Raw genomic sequence first — 16,705 nt, 5'->3', positions numbered from 1 at the left:
TTCATAAGTCTTGAACATTTCACTAAATTGTTATAATGGGGCGGGATTTAACATTATGCGAAAAAAAATTAACATCAAGAAACTTTCTTTTTGTGTTAGATTTTTTCTTTAATATTTCGGTTTAGAGACATTATTTTTTTAATGATAAAAAACCAAATGTATTTGCTTTTTTTTTTTTTTTTTTTTTTTTTTTTTTGAACGTTGAAAAGAATAATACGGAAACGGAAGGGAAGAAAAATTTTGTTGGCAAAACTATAAAAATTCTTTAAGTTTGCAGAAAATTGACTTCACACACAATAAAAATTTTTAGATACATATATAAATATTTTTAACATTTTAGTAGTTAAATTACAGTTCTAAAAAAATAAATTAATTAAATGGCCCATAAATAAAGAATATAAGGGCCACCTTCTCTAATTACGCCAATTTGTAAATTGAGAGCAAAATTTCAAAATGGCCTACTCATCAAAGTTTCGGCCCAAAAATTTTTTTAAAAAAATATTTTTTAGTTGTTTTTCATCATGCATTTTTTTGAATTAAATTTTCATAAAATTTTATTACATGGTGGCAACAAGATTTTAATATTTTGGACCATTTCTGATGGAATAAGCCAATTAAAGGTTCACAGCGTAAAGAAAGAAATAATATTAAGACAGCAACAGCAACTATAACAACAGCAATTGCAACTAATAAAAATAAATAAACATATTTATTACTGAATATATTGCTCTGCTTTTTTACATATAATAGTAAGATAGTATCATAAAAAATGAATGAATAAAAAGTTCTTTTTAAATTATCATTTTAAAAATAAATTTTTTTCTTAATCAGAAAAACGTGTCAGAAAAAAAAAGAATAAATATGTATTATTTTTTTTTTTTAAAAAATTCCTTTTTTCTTTCTGAAATTATACATACGGTTAATATAAATTATTTAATAAAACCGCATCTAACATTGTAATATTTATTGAATAAAATATAATATTTATTTCAAAAGCTAAAAAAGCATGATTTCCATTATCTTTAACTAAAAGCAAAATTTCAAAAGCTATCTTATTTAATCTATTATGTTACTTACCACCGACAATAGCAAAGGAAACAGAAGGGGGCGCCACAATTCAGATGATGACTTAACTCCTCCCAGCGTCTCTCATAGCCAATCAAAGGATGAATTGAACACCCGTTGGGAACAAATAGATCCACCGCCCGACCAGCCAATAGAAGTCTCGTATTACCGTTTCCAATAACATTCTTAGGTAGTGTAATTAGCTTATCAAAATGCCGGCCCTCCAATTCGCCAAATTTGGCGCGGCAGAACTTCACCCCGCCGCGAATTGGGCGAACGCAATTCTGGTAATTGAGTGAAAGATTGAGGCCTAGTAATAAAAATAAAATAAAAAAGAGCTATCAAGAAAAATAAATAACAATCTGACAGTGAGATAAACGAAGTTCGTCGTGCCGGCTGTGCTTTGTAATTGGCATTCGATTGTTGTTGAATGTGCGAGACATTTAGTCGCCTGTCCCGGTGGATTAAAATTATTTTAACTACTTTTGAATTATATTCTTTTTGAATTCTATTTAGTGAATCGTGAATATTTGCGATTTATTTTATTAAATTAATCGACATTAATTGCTGACTAAATCTAGCGTATTTTGCTTATCAATATCTTAGAATAAACGTTGTGTTTTGACATTTATCTTATTTGTTCCACCATTTATCGTTTGCTGGTTGGACATTCTAAAAATGAATTATAGAAATTTAAAAATTGGATATTTCTTCAAATCGAATATAGTACTTTTAGTGTGAATCGTTTGCAGCGATTGAGACTTGTTATAACTTTTACAATTTAAGAGATAAAAGATTGAAATATTCTCTTAAGAATTTGACAGTACCTGGACATTAAACTGGACATCTTAGTCCACAGCATGATGCCTCTGGCACCCTTACCTGTAGTACCTGTACCATCAAAACCCAAAATGGGTTTTAGTATTGAAGCATTAGTTGGGAAAGAGCGTGATCAGCATATGACTAATGATAAGTCATCACCACCCCGTTGCGAATCAGCCGAAGACCACATGAACAACGGCCGGTCATCTTATAGTCCTAGACACCAAAGGTCCGAACATCCTGTGGCTGCACCAGTAGCTACTTTCCCTGCTACTGCGCCCGGGGGTGTACCGGGGGCGTCCGGCAGCCTGGTAGCAGCGGCAGCTAATGCGGCTTTTCTGGACTCTCTGTGCGGCAGTAGAACGGGAGGCGGTGTGCTATACCCACCGCATCATCATCAACATGAACACCCTGGGGGCTATGCAGCAATACCTGGGGCGTGCGCCCCGGTATCGCCCTTTTTCCTTGGGAGAGAGACTTATCCTTTGTATCCCTGGCTTCTGGCCCGGCACCCAAGGTTCCTGGCTCATAGGTTACCGGGTAAGCTTACATTAATTTAATGTCTTATCAATTCTGACAATTCTGTTATTTTTAACGTAAAAACAAAGTAAATAAATATTTTTTTGATAATAGAACTGTAATTAATAAATTAAAACATTAATTGTAAAAATTTTTCAGTGTATTGTAAATATATTAAGCATTGTTAAAAAAATTTTGTTTTGATATTTTTGTGAACAAAAAACGTCGACTATTGTTAATAATTTTTAACGGTAATATATAGCCAAGTATAATTTCAACATCGGGAATCTTCTAAAGCTATATAAAAGAACACAATAAGTTTTAAAAATTAATAAAAATTTTAAATGTTAAAGCTTATTGTAAATAATTTAAACAATTGTTAACGAGTTTTTGCTGTAATATATTGTTAAGTATGATGTCAACATCACGTATGTTCCAAAACTGTAAAAGCAATAATTTTGACTATTAATAAAAATATTAATGTTTGAAACTCTTAGTGAAATACAAACTTATTAAATTATAGTCAGCTGTTTTAAATATTTGCATGTTGCTTAATATAATTTCAATATCATCTAAGTTACAAAACCAGATAAAAGAACACTATAAGTTTAGGCAACTAATAAAACGTTAATTGTTATAAGTAACTTTTAGTGAACTGTAAGCATGAAAACTATTATTAACGATTTTTAAAAATAATGTATTGACGAGGATAATTTCAGCACCATGTATGTTCGAAAACTATATAAAACAAAACTAAAAGTTTGAACCATTAATAAAAATATTAATTTTTAAAACTTTTAGCGTATAACAACCTTTTTAAATTATTGTTAACAATTTTTGATAGGAGTACACTAAACATATTTATAAAATCATAAGTGTTTGAAAACTATATGAAACATAAAATCTACACATGGTTCTATAGATTTGTCCTTGTGTTTTATTCTTATGTTTTATGAATTTTCCTTCATTTTAACAAATATCGCTAATAAAGGACATCTGACTGTTAATGTTAAAATACTGTCTAAATGTTCGCATGATATTTAGTTACACTTACTACATGTTTGTTTGATATTTAAACAAAATATTGAGCAATATTTAGTTTTAATATCATGCAAATTTTTCTGATAAGTACCGCAATTTTTAAAATAAATACTAATTACTGTACACATATGAATTTATGTTTATACATAAACTATAAGGAATAAAATGAAAGTGCTAGTTGTTGAAAGTTTTAATAATATATTAATTTTATAAAGGTATCATTTCAACGCCATGAATGCGCCAAAACTTCGTAAAGCAAAAAATTATGCCATAATTCCATAGAATTTTCACTAAGGGTAAAAATTTTATGAATTGTGATTATTTTAACAACCATAACAGTCGATGTCGAACAATAAAAACACAATATATTATGCAATATTTTATTTCATTCAAATTTCTCTGTGGTTCTATTTATAAACTTCAATCTTTGTAAGAAATACTAACGAATTTCTTATTTTATTTGGCACCACAGCCCAGAGCAAGTCAAGGCCATCGCAATATATTTTGTTTTTTATTAAAAATTATTATAAATTTGTAAATAATAAAACCATATTGAATAAAATAAAAGGATAATTTTTAAAACTTTTAGTGAATAGCAAACGCATAAAAATGCACTGAATAAAATAGTATGGCCAATATGGTAAAAATTACTTGTTTCTGGCTCTATGGGAACACCAAAAAGCTCGGTAATTTTTACCAAAGAGGTAAGGTAATGATTTTAGTAAAACTATCCAAAAAATATGGTTTTATAATATGTGATAAAATTTGGAAAATGAGGTGAAATTAAGTTATATATATTATCATGATACCTAAGAGCATGGCATAAAAACCATTTATTCGGTTAAATTTATATTTTAGCTATATATTTTTTACTGAATGTATGCTAGTAAGAACTAAAATTCTAAAAATCAGAATTTCCGGTAAACTATTATCATATAATCGGAAACCGTTTCCTTATGAATGTTTTAAATACTGTAAATTTTCGTTTCATTATCGGAAATGTCTTTATTATACGGAACAGTAATTTTAGTAAAATATTTTTTCTCCGTGTATATTTGTAGATAATAAACTATACTAATTAAATGATATTATAATTTTCCAACCTTTGCTGCATAATAAAACTTATAAAACTTTGCTTAACTATTTTTAGGATATAATTTGAACATTAAACAATGAACATTATTGTTTTAAACTATACATTCCCCGAAAAATCGGTTTTATATTGAACTTTGATGTAAATACCTTGAATCAATTTTAAAGATAAATTTTGCTACAACTTGAATAATAATTGTTCAATTTGATCAAAGTCACGGTTCCATTTAACCCCGTATTAAATTTGTTGAAAACTGATCTGTATTATTATGGTTCAGAGAACCGATATTTCAATTCAATTTTTAACCGGTTTTCGTAAAAGTGTACAGAATGAAATAAATTCTCGTAAAATACTGTACAGTAATATTTATGAAAATAAACTCTACAATTCTGGTTATAGTAACCAAAATATACGGTATTCAAATTATTTATTTGGTAATTTTTCAAAGGTAGACGTTAATGCATCAGAAAATTCTGTGTTTTAAGTTTCTTTCACGATAATAAAAATGATCTTCAAACTTTGTACTACTATTGCCATTAGTTATTCTCTAAAATGAATTTCAATTGATTTGTTTTATGTTATTAAAAAAAAAAAAAAAAAAAAAAAAAAAAAAAAAAAAACTGAAAACGATTTATCACTACTACTTTTCCACAAGATTATATCGAATTTATTCATTTTATAACAAAAGTTTGATACTTTTCAATATCATTGTCATCATAGCAATAGTTAATATGTAATTTATTGAGAAAAATTTGAAAGTAGAATCATTTTTTCAAAAAGTCAAGTTTTCAAGTCAATCATAGTCAAAAATGTTAAGCCTACTTTTGATCTGTAGAAAATGTAAAATTTGTCTTATTCGTTTGGAGATAAAAGTAATAATAAATCTTTAATTTTTATGATATAGGATATAAAAATATTCCAGTTGAGTAAAAATTTAAGGTTAAATTTAGTTGACTCTGAAATTCGTTGCTAAGTATTCAATATAGTTGCCTTTTTATTTAAGTTCAAGTGAGGATAATCTAAGCAATGATATTTACTAATAAATAAAATAAATAAGTTAAAAAGATTTAAACTGTAGAATCTGACACCTGCTTTAGTAAATTCAATTCAAACCACGGCGAAAGGTTAAAACAAAAACCACTTTTAGAATCGTTTGCTATTTTTTTCTCCTCTTAAAAAAATTATTAGCAAACGATTCTATAAATTGTTTTTGTTTTAATTTTTCGTTTTTGTTGGAATGATATTTCATGTCTGAAAGCAATGATGTTTATTAATGAATAAAATTAGTTGAAATATATTTTTAAACTGTAGAGTCTGACTTCTGCGTTAGTTCAGTTCAAACGTCTGCTTTAGTTTAGTCAATTCAAACAACGGTGATAAGTTAAAACAAAAATAATTTATAGAATCGTTTGCTAATAAAATTGTGTTTTTTTTTTCCCCTTCTTTTCTTGAAAAAACGCAATATTATTGTTATTACTATTATTTTCGCAAAGCCAAGGTAAGGTACATAGAAAAAAAAAGAAAAAAACTGGAATGCTTTGAATAACTTTCAGCTAAGAATCATATTTTCAAGTACAAAGATTCAATTTTAATGCTTCGAGGGCTTAACCTTAAATATGCTAATTAATTATTACGATACAATATTTTGAGTAATGAAATATGACACAAAAATTATTTTCTCTGAATATTCTCTGGATTCATTACCTTTGAGATATCAGGGGTAAGGAAATCTGTTCATCAATTTAATCAAAAGAGTGGTTGTAAGTTTGGACCCATTAATATGCTAATTTTACTTTTTGAATATTTCACCATGTCTCGAGAACTTTTCAAGCGAATAGAAAAAATCTTTGCACTCTATCATGGAATTCGTTTATGTAAAGAAAATTCCCTGAAAGAAATAATTTTCAATAATTATTCATTATTATTTTATTGATTAATATCCCAAAAACTTTTGAATTGTAAAGTATGAAATTTATTTTCTTCTCACTTCAAAGAAAGTAATTTTATCTGTCAAAATACGAAATTTCTGTAAAATTGGTCGTTTGAGTTTTACCAAATTTAAAAAAAAAAAAAAAAAAAAAAATTTAATTTTACTTCACCAGGACTATTTATTACATAAGGAAAACTTTAAGATCTGAAATTATTCAACAAGTATAGACTCTAAGTTTGTGGAAAGTTTGCGAACTAATTTTAAGATATTTTTAACAGAAAAAATAAGTATTCAGGATTTTGCCAACAACGTTAGAAAAAGACAATACCTTAAATTTAAACGTTAGCATAAAATTACGTTGTGGAAATAAAGTTACTATAGTACTTAAATTAAAATGAATTCTTTTCCTAATTCCACTATTGATATACACTAATGATATTCATAGTTATTGATCATTATATATGACGTGATAGTTTTGATTAAATAAATTTAATAAAAAATGTAATTTAGAAATTATTCTAAATTACATTTTCTGTTTCTGTTCCCTAATTTGAAAATTCACAAATTAAGTTTGAAGCATTGTGTAATGAGAAATACTTAAGAAAATTAAACTAAGTCGTATATTGCTGAAATAGGTATAAATTACAATTCTCTTATACAATTTAATTAATTATATAAATTATGAATTTAGGATATACTTCCGAATAATTCAGACTTAATTAAGGTAAGAGAGAAAAATTTAAAAAAAAAAGAAGAACGAAATATATATTCTTACTTCTTTTTTTCTCTTTATTATTGTATTAATTTTTCTAAATTTAATTTATTTATTGATAGATTAATTATTGTGCAAACATTATTTTCACTCAATTTTTTGAATGAAATTTCCTTTAAAAATCTCGAAACCTAATTTTTACATTACATCAAGCCAATTTTCAAATACATCTTAACTTTATTATTTCACATTTTGTCTCAAATTTTGTTTTCAAAACCGTAAAGGTAAAGAAATGTTCCTAACCATATTTTTACTATATCCTTTATTGTTAATCGGGAGAAGACTACTGCCGGTTTATTTTACCGTAATTTCAGAATACAAATTTTAACAGTGTATGGATTTAACCGTGTGTGTAAGGATTTATCCAATCTTTTTTAATTAATATCATTGTTCATTCAAAGTAAGTTTAGGGGGGGGGATTTTATTTTTAGTTTCTAAATATCTTTGCAAACTTTGCGACACATCTGTTTGATTTAGATGCATTTTTATAATAATATTCTCTGCCTGATTGTATTGGAATTGCAGGCAAATTTGGATTTATAAAGATAGTGCTGTAGATTTACTCAGTAAATTCTGCTACCGGGGCTAAAACGTTGTAAAATTTGCTAAGTTTTTTAGACATGATGTGGATTTTAATATATAATAAATAGCAGAGCCGTGGTGGCTTAGGTGATAGAGCAATCGTCCTCCAATGAGGTGAACCGGGTTCGAATCCCAGAAATGGCTGGTTGATACGAATCCGCATCCGGCTTGCACCGACCACAGTGCCGACGTGAAATATCCTCAGTGGTAGACGGATCATGGGTTAGAGTCCCCTTGCCGTCAAACTAACAATAGGAGGGCTTCGTGGTCTTCCTCTCCATGTAACGGAAATGCGGGTTAGTTCCATTGAAAAGTCCTCCACGAAGGCAAATTTCTCCTAATACTCAATCCAGGAATTTCCTTGTCTTCTGGATTAGGTTCAAAATTACAAGGCTACGGAGTTGAACATTAGTAGTTGTAAACCCAAAAAATTGGGTCGGCTGTTCAACGATGGATACAAAATATAAAATAAATGTAATAAATAGCAGAGCCGTAGTGGCTCAGGAGGCGTTCGTCTTCTAATAAGGTGACATGGGTTCATATCCCAGTGATGGCTGGTTGATACGAATTCCGAACCTGGCTCGCACCGACCACATTGCAAACATAAAAGAACGTCAGCAGTAGTCGGATCATGGGTTAGAGTCTCCTTGCAGCCAGATTAATCATTGAATGATTGGGATTAATCATTGGAGGATTGTAAATTTCTCCCACTACTTGATCCAGGAGTCCCGTTGTTTTCTGAATCGGGTTCAAAATTACAAGGTTACCGAACATTGGCAGTCGTAATCGTAAAAATTGGATTGGCTGTTCAACGACGGTAATAAAATAAAAATAAAATTTAAAATGTAGCAAAATTTCCGAATTTTGTAGCATTAATTTGGGATTTAATGTGTAACACTTTGCAAAGCCACTATTTTTTGCAGTAATAATTTTGGGTTTAATGCCAATTTTTTATAGTAATAAATTTGGAATTTTTTTTCTTACTTGAAGGAAATGCATGATACTATAGAGACATTCATTGTAAATATATTTATAGTATTAAAGAAATTGACAACCATATTTTTATTTATTTTAAGAAGATAACGTTTTGTTAGACTATTAAGATTTTGTCATGCAACCACACGATGATTCAATATACCGATTTTATGCTTCAAGGTTCCGATATTATGATTTCAGTAATCGTTATTAAATTTCCACATTAAATCGATTTTTCCAATAACCGAATTTTGTAAAACCGAAAGCAAAAATCAGAACACCCTAGAAATAATTTTATTTAACTGTTAAATGAGATCGTTAAGATTACTTTATTCTCTCGTTTCGTAACTATTTATCAATAAAAACTGCTAATGGTTATTGGTCACATTATGAAGTTTCAAGGTGATTCAAGTTCGTAAACAGTGTTTGAATTTAATGTAATAAATCTTCTAAATTACTGATCAAGAAAGTCATTATTTAAACCACTTTCATATTACCATTTCTTACTCTGTCGCTTATTTTTTGTTATTTAAATATCGAATAAATCATTTTAATATACCCGCATAATCGTAAATAAAACCTTAAGTAAGCAATTTTTTCTTTCTGTCAATGACTGGAAACTTAGGCTAAAGGTAACGTTAAAACATTAGATATTGCTTTGATTTAATTATAGTTACGTGAAATAGTGTTTTTTATTTTTATTTTCAAATGTTGCACTTTAACTCTAGATTGCCCAAGGAAGTCATTTTGACTGCTTTCTAATTTCTATCAGAAAAACAATGATGTATATAATGACACAATTTCTTAGAATTTTGTGACCTTTTGTACAACATATAATTTTTTTATTGTTAATATTTACTAATAACTTGTCATATAACTATAAATAATATAAAAAAATATTAAAAATTAATTTTAAACAAATTTCTTTACACATTAGTTATTCTTTCACCATTCAGTCATTCTGACTGCTTTTGGGCAATCTAGGTATATACTAAGTTTCAGTCTTTCTAGTGTTAATTATTAGTAAGTAAGTTTTTGATTGTTAATAAGCTTTAAGATAACTTAATGTTAATGATCAGTTTTTGCGAGATAATTATACTCCCATATTTTTTTTTTTTTTTTTTTTTTTGAATAAACATTTTTCACAAATTTTGCTTAAATAAAACCACTGCGTGTGATTTCAATGCGTGGTCTGGGTAATAGGCTTTAAGAAGGGAAAAAATGTTGATTGTTAATAAGATTGTTAGATTGTTAATTGTTAATAAGCTTTAAGAAAGGAAAAAAAATGCTAAGGATCAGTTTTTGCATGCAATATAATTATATATTTCCATAAACTTTCTTTGAATTAAATTTTCCACAAATTTTGTTTAAATAAAACTACTGCGCCCTGTTTCAATACTGTGGTCTGGGTAATAAGCTTTAAAGGCTTTAAGAAAGGAAAAAATACTGATTGTTAATAAAGTTGTTAGATTGTTAATAAGCTTTAAGAAAGGAACAAAATGCTAAGGATCAGTTTTTGCAAGCAAGATAATTATATGTCCATGAACTTTCTTTGAATTAACATTTTCCACAAATTTTGTTTAAATAAAACTACTGCGCGTTGTTTCAATGCTGTGGTCTGGGTAATAAGCTTTAAGAAAGGAAAAAATGCTGATTGCTAATAAGATTGTTAGATTGTTGATTGTTTATAAGCTTTAAGAAAGGAAAAAATGCTAAGGATCGGTTTTTGCATAAAAGATAATTATATGTCCATGAACTTTTTTTGAATTAACATTTTCTACAAATTTTGTTTAAATAAAACTACTGCGCATGATTTCAATGCTGTGGTCTGAGCTGTAAAGAGAAATTAGCAGGTATAGAAACATGGGGATGGCAAGAGCCCGATTTTTGAGGGTGAGAGACGAAATTAAATTCAGCAGTCACAACAGTTCTGTAAATGTAACACATAAGAAAAAACATTTTCTCACAATTTTCACTTAAGAAAAAATTCGTAAGTGTGCTAAATACTGGTAAAAAAGGTTGTTAATTTTTATTTATTTCTTGTATTTAACTTAAAGGAATTTAAATCGATAATGATTCAGGAAAATTTTCTTTATTTGTCTGAAATATTGAGGGGGACTCTCCATTATTGAGGGAGAATGTCCATTATTGAGGGGAACATATGGCCCCCGTCCCCCCATGCCAACGATGGCCATGAGTCAGAATGCTTTGCGACTCTGGATATTTAAAAGCTAGGTTCTATAAGATACAAAAAGAAAGAAAAAAAAGAAAAAAAAATTTTCTAATTAAAATTGCTTAAAAAATATTTGTAATCGTTGTTTTAACAAAAATATTTCTCGAATGAGCAATATAATGATTATTTAATTTGAATTCAATTATTACAATTATAGTGTATTGTATTTGAACGTTTTTAAACCTAAATGGTAATTGAACTAATCAAAAACAGCACGGAAAATTATTGAAAAATCGATATTAATAAGGTCCTAAATCTACTTTATTATTCCGACCATTCTTTGGTTGATAACTCATTGTTGTATCGCAATAAATAAGTTATTGATAAATTATTTTTTATTCATAAATGCCAAAACAAAATTTATTTATAAAATTAATTAAAAAGGTAATGACAAATATAAAAAGATATTGAAAGAATGTACGAAAATTGTTTCCTTGTTCATAAATATTCAGTAAAGAATCTTAAGATGAATATTTGTTATAAGATGCATAATTGTCACAAGATGTTAATAACATGTTCGTATTAGGTATTGATATCTAGCTGTTTCTTATACTATAGTTTTTCACAAATTTTATACTTTGTGAAAAGACATTTGCTAAATTTATTTCCTCAATTGTTATGTTATCATATATAACTTAATTTTATGAATAATATCTTTAATTTTAATTATATATAAAAAATAAATAAAAATAGGAATATATAGTTTGAAATTACCATTTACTTAGTAATAATATTATTACTTTCCTACGATGCTGTAAAATTTCAATAGAGTCGGTGTCAGAAAATTTTAATGGAGTATAAGACGGTGTAAGAAGATTTTAATAGAATATAAGTCTGTATCAAAAAGAATTTAATTGAGTATTAGCCGGTGTCAGAACATTTAAAAATCGCGCAAGTCGATGTAAGAAAATTTAAATAGATTATAAGTCGATGTCATAAAATTTTAATAGAATATTAGATGGTGCAAATAAAGTTTTAATGGAGTATAAGTCGGTATCGGAAAATTTTAATAGAGTATAAGTCGGCGTCAGAAAATTTTAATAGAGTATTAGACTGTGTCAGAAAATGTTAGTAGAATATTAGACGGAGTAAAAAAGTTTTAATGGAGTATAAGTCGGCTTAAGAAAATTTTAATAGAATATAAGTCGGTGTCAAAATTTTTTTAATTCAGTTGAAGCCGGTCTCAGAAAGTTTTACTACATTATAAACCGGTGTCAGAAAATTTAAAAATAGTGCAAGTCAGTGTAAGAAAATTTGAATAGATTATAAGTCGATGTCAGAAAATTTTAATAGAGAATAAGTCGGTGTCGGAAAATTTTAATAGAATATTAGACGGTGTAAAAAAGTTTCAATCAAATATAAATCGGTGTCAGAAAATTTTATAAGAGTATTTAAGAGTAAGGGTTAAAAAAAAATTTCTAACGTTTTCACTAACAACACAACACCTTAGTAGTTCACAAATTCCTGCGTTAGTTGAGCGAAAATTTCGCCTTTTCTGTTAGAGTTATCGCAGAAAAGCCAGGCACGCGACTCTTCAAAAAAAAACTTTTTTTTTATATATTTATTTATATAAATGGAATTTTTATTCTATGAGGGTGAGAGGTGAATCACCTAAAGTCTACTTTTAACAAAACAGTCTTAAGCACTTATTAAGTATAACGGTTTGAAAATAAAAAGGTAATAATTTCTGACATTAAAAAAACCATATGGCGGGAATACAGCTGAAGTAAAACTTGACTAAGATGTTTCAAGATATAGGTCATTGTATGCAAAAAGAGAATCTATTAAAAACATGATTAAAGGTAATATTTGGTATTAAGATTCCAATTTACGACACCTGCTTTGAAATATCACACTCGAAACTCTCACCTGCTGTTCCGATAACCCATATAAATATCACTACCTTTTTTCTCACCTCTCATAAACGAACCTAAATGAATTGAACGCAAAAAACTGTGATTGCATATTTCAGCTTTCGGCTCTCAACTACTAATTTGGATTTCCTGTAAAAAATGGAACTATTCACTTTTTATAATGTTTCAATTCGTACTATCGATGATGTTAAGAAGGCAAATGAAAAGTTGTGATACAAAAGCAAATGTTATGAATTAAAATAAAGAAAATTAATGTAATTGTAGAGATATTGAATATAATATTTGAAGAAGTTAGTGAAAGAGCTATGTTAAGTTGTATTTCGAAAGCATTATTCTTCGAATTTACGAACCAGTCACTTAATTCTTGATTGTTAAAATGCATTGTCGCTTGATTGCATTGATACAGTAAATGAATAATGACATAGTTGTGGAGATATTGAAATTGTTAATTGAAGGAAATAGAAGAAAATGCTAAGCTACATTTCTAAAACACTATATTTTCTGGATTTAAGAACCTGTCACTTAATTCTTGATTGTAAAGATGCATTGTCACTTGACTGTACTGATATAAAATTAAATAAATAAAAAATGACATAATCGCGGAGATATTGAAATTAATAATTGGAGAACTTAGTGGAAGAAGATGTTAAGTTACATTTTGAAAACTTTATATTTTCTTGATTTAAGAACCAGTCACTTGATTCGTGATTGTAATGATGCATTGTCACTTGAATGTATTAATAAAAAAATAAATAAAAAATGACATAATTGAGGAGATATTGAAATCAGTAATTTAAGATCCTAGTGGAAGAAGATGTTAAATTACATTTTGAAAACACTAAATTTTCCGGATATACGAACAGTTTTGTTAACAATAATTACAAATGATTAAATTGTTTTGCTAAATCTCTTAATGTAATGATTTTCAATAGGACAATATTTTTTGTAGGCAGTTTCATGATTTTTTCTTTCAGTTTTCCTCTTTCCTTCAGATAATTAATTGTTTCAGTTTTTGTTAAGAAATTCTTTCCATGAATAATCAAATTATTCATTCAACTTAAAAAATTTGAAAGCAAATGCTTGTTACTTCCATCAGAAAGTTCTCCGCGAAGGCAAATTTCTCCCAACACTTGATCTAGGAGTTCCCTTGTCTTCTTAATTGGGCTCAAAATTACAAGGCTACGGTAGCCTAAACTCGAAATTGGTACCCTTAACATGGTAGCTTTAAACTCAAAATTGGGTCGGGTGCTCAACGACGGTTATAAAATAAAATTAATTACTGCGAATGCTTACTACGATTTTCTAACAGAAAAATGTATAGAACAGTTTAAGTAATTAACGCAAATACCACTTTTTTAAACAATGTTAACCTTAAAAATATTTAAATTACTTATTAAACTCAGAAAATAGAAATAAAAATCCCTACTTTTCTGTAAAACATTCTTTTAAAATGTATTCGAATGAACTCCATATTCTTTTCTGCTGGATCAACTGATATTCAAGTAAAATACTCAAAAGACGTGTTTTGGAGATTTCAAAATTCTCTCATGCGGTATAAAGCAGAATCCTATTTACATTTCGAACGGATGGTTTACTGCAAAATGGAACATTTTTGTTCTTGTAAAATGGATATCAAACAAAAATAATGCAAATTCCAACTATTTTACGGCTTTTCTTTGAATAGAATATGCTAGACATTTCCTAAAATAAAAATTTATTCATTTTCTACAAGAGAAAACAGAACATCTCTTATATTTGGATGTTATCCTTCTACGTGTTCAAAACGCACAAAGAATATATCTGCTGTGTTTAAAAAAAAATTTCCCGCATAGATTTTGGGATATTTTTATTATTTAGTTTCTGCAAAATTATCCGTAAAACGTTCGATGGAAAAATTTTTTGCAATAGCAGCTTAATTTTTCTTCAACGGTTTTATATTCTTTCATAGTTTTATATTAAAAAAAAAAACACTTTTCGGTACATAAATTTTAGGTTTTTTTTTTACCTGTGAAATCTTTATATGTCAAACAATTGAAATATTTAGAAGTTTTTAATTTCACAACAAAGTTTTTCTCAATAAAATCCAGTTAAATATGATATTCTAACGTCTGCAATTCAAGCCCCAAATTGAAAAATTAAACTCTTTATAAAAAATGTTGTAACAGGAAAAAAAAAAATAAATAAACATGTTTTTAATGAAATCAGTTGCCATTTTCTAACGGTTAAATAATCGTTTGAAATATATAACGTACTATAATTGATAATAAAATGCGTTGTACGGCCATAGATAATTATTTAGAAAGAAGTTTGGAACTTCAGCGGCACGCGCCCTTGCTTAATCCGCCCCCCCCCCATTTTCTAGTGGGGTAGAAATTACCTATGAAATGAACAGTAGATCAGATGTAAAGTTACACCTGCTGAACGCAACCTGCACCATCGCTCTCATTTATCGTCTGCGATGATTATTTTTTTAATTTTCCAAACGATTTTTCCGATTTTTTTTTCTTAACATGCGGTAGCAGTAAACCTTCAGGCGATAAAATCACCTGCTGCGGCTTGAAAGCCCGACATTTAATGCACTTATTTGTTTCGGGTGGCCTAGACTACTGCGGAATAAATTAATATATATTTTTAAAAAAACCGTCGGCTTTATTAATTTATTCGATATTACATTATGTTATTTTTTCCAAACTTTACTCAGGTAAGCATGCATTTTCTTTTAAAATTATTTTAAAGGCACAACAAATGCAAATGATGTAATTTTTTTAAAAAGAGATCAATAGCTGGTTTCTTTAAAGTATCTGAATATTATAAGCTTAGAATGAGTTATCTCGTGAACTGTAAAAAATTCCGGATCAAATTACAGTTTAAAGTACCAGTACCACTTTGGGTGCCGTAAAATCCATTTTTACCGTAAAAATTTATTCAGAGATTTTTTCAAAAATATTTATTTAATTAGAGTGATACAGAGATTTTAGGGTAATTATTACTGTAAAATTGCTGTGTATCAGATTTTTTGTTCTGTAGTAGCATGTTCCGCTAAAAAGGACTTTTACGGTAAAAAATACTGACACCCCGAGTTCTGTTACTTTTTACAGTAATTTTATACGGAATTTTTTACAGTGTAAAGTATTGAAGTTCTGGAAATAAATATAAACTTACGATTCAAAATCATACATTTTCAGTATTTTTATTTCTATATTTGGAGTAGCGAAGAAAACCATTAAAAATATTCATTGTCATAAATTTCTTTAAATTAATGCTCAAATTTATAATTTACGACATATTGTTGTTTGGAAATACTATTTTAAGATCCCATATTAAAGATTATTTTCAGAAGTTAATGGGTAACAATTCTTGGATATATGCTGATCAAAGAAATCTCAAAAAATCCCTATAGTCTGCATAGCATCATATGCTTAAACGAATCAAGATGGTCAAATTTTCTCTTTTGGATGACGTTTGATTACGTTAAAGATTTTTTTGCAGTCTATTCTCTATCACGGGATAAACCGATTTGGCGTTGCTTTTTCTGTTCTGTATTTTCCGTTTTCAACGTTTTTGCCATAAATGTTTTGAGCATTACACAAAACTTAGTCTTAAATTGTTCACAATAAGACAGGACCTAACACGTTTTTCTTTTTTTCTTCAAGAAATAAAAAAATTTGTTGCGAAAAACCCTTTTAAAGGCTTTAAAAATGTAGAATTTTTTTGCTTAGCTCGAGTTCTATAAATCCCGGCTATACGAAGCATTCGTAAGCATTAAAAGGGTGATTCAACGGAGTGACAGTAAGAAGTC

At 28.2% G+C, this 16,705-nt stretch overlaps 1 protein-coding gene across 1 annotated transcript in view; it reads left to right on the top strand.

The window, feature by feature from the left end:
- Positions 1–1,298: 1,298 nt before the first annotated feature.
- The window catches only part of LOC107437265 (uncharacterized), a 76,960-nt gene continuing 61,553 nt past the window's right edge, over positions 1,299–16,705 (top strand). Inside the window, exon 1 of the mRNA XM_016049198.4 lies at positions 1,299–2,427. Coding sequence (XP_015904684.3) covers positions 1,926–2,427 — 502 coding nt within the window. The 5' untranslated portion in view covers positions 1,299–1,925. The remainder of the gene's footprint in view (positions 2,428–16,705) is intronic.

This window comes from Parasteatoda tepidariorum, chromosome 9 (genome assembly GCF_982258835.1).
Source record: "Parasteatoda tepidariorum strain Cologne lab strain chromosome 9, Ptep-v5.0, whole genome shotgun sequence".
Taxonomy (NCBI): domain Eukaryota; kingdom Metazoa; phylum Arthropoda; class Arachnida; order Araneae; family Theridiidae; genus Parasteatoda; species Parasteatoda tepidariorum.
The sequence above is the reverse complement of the archived record's forward strand: the minus strand, read 5'-3'. Positions and strand labels throughout refer to the sequence as shown.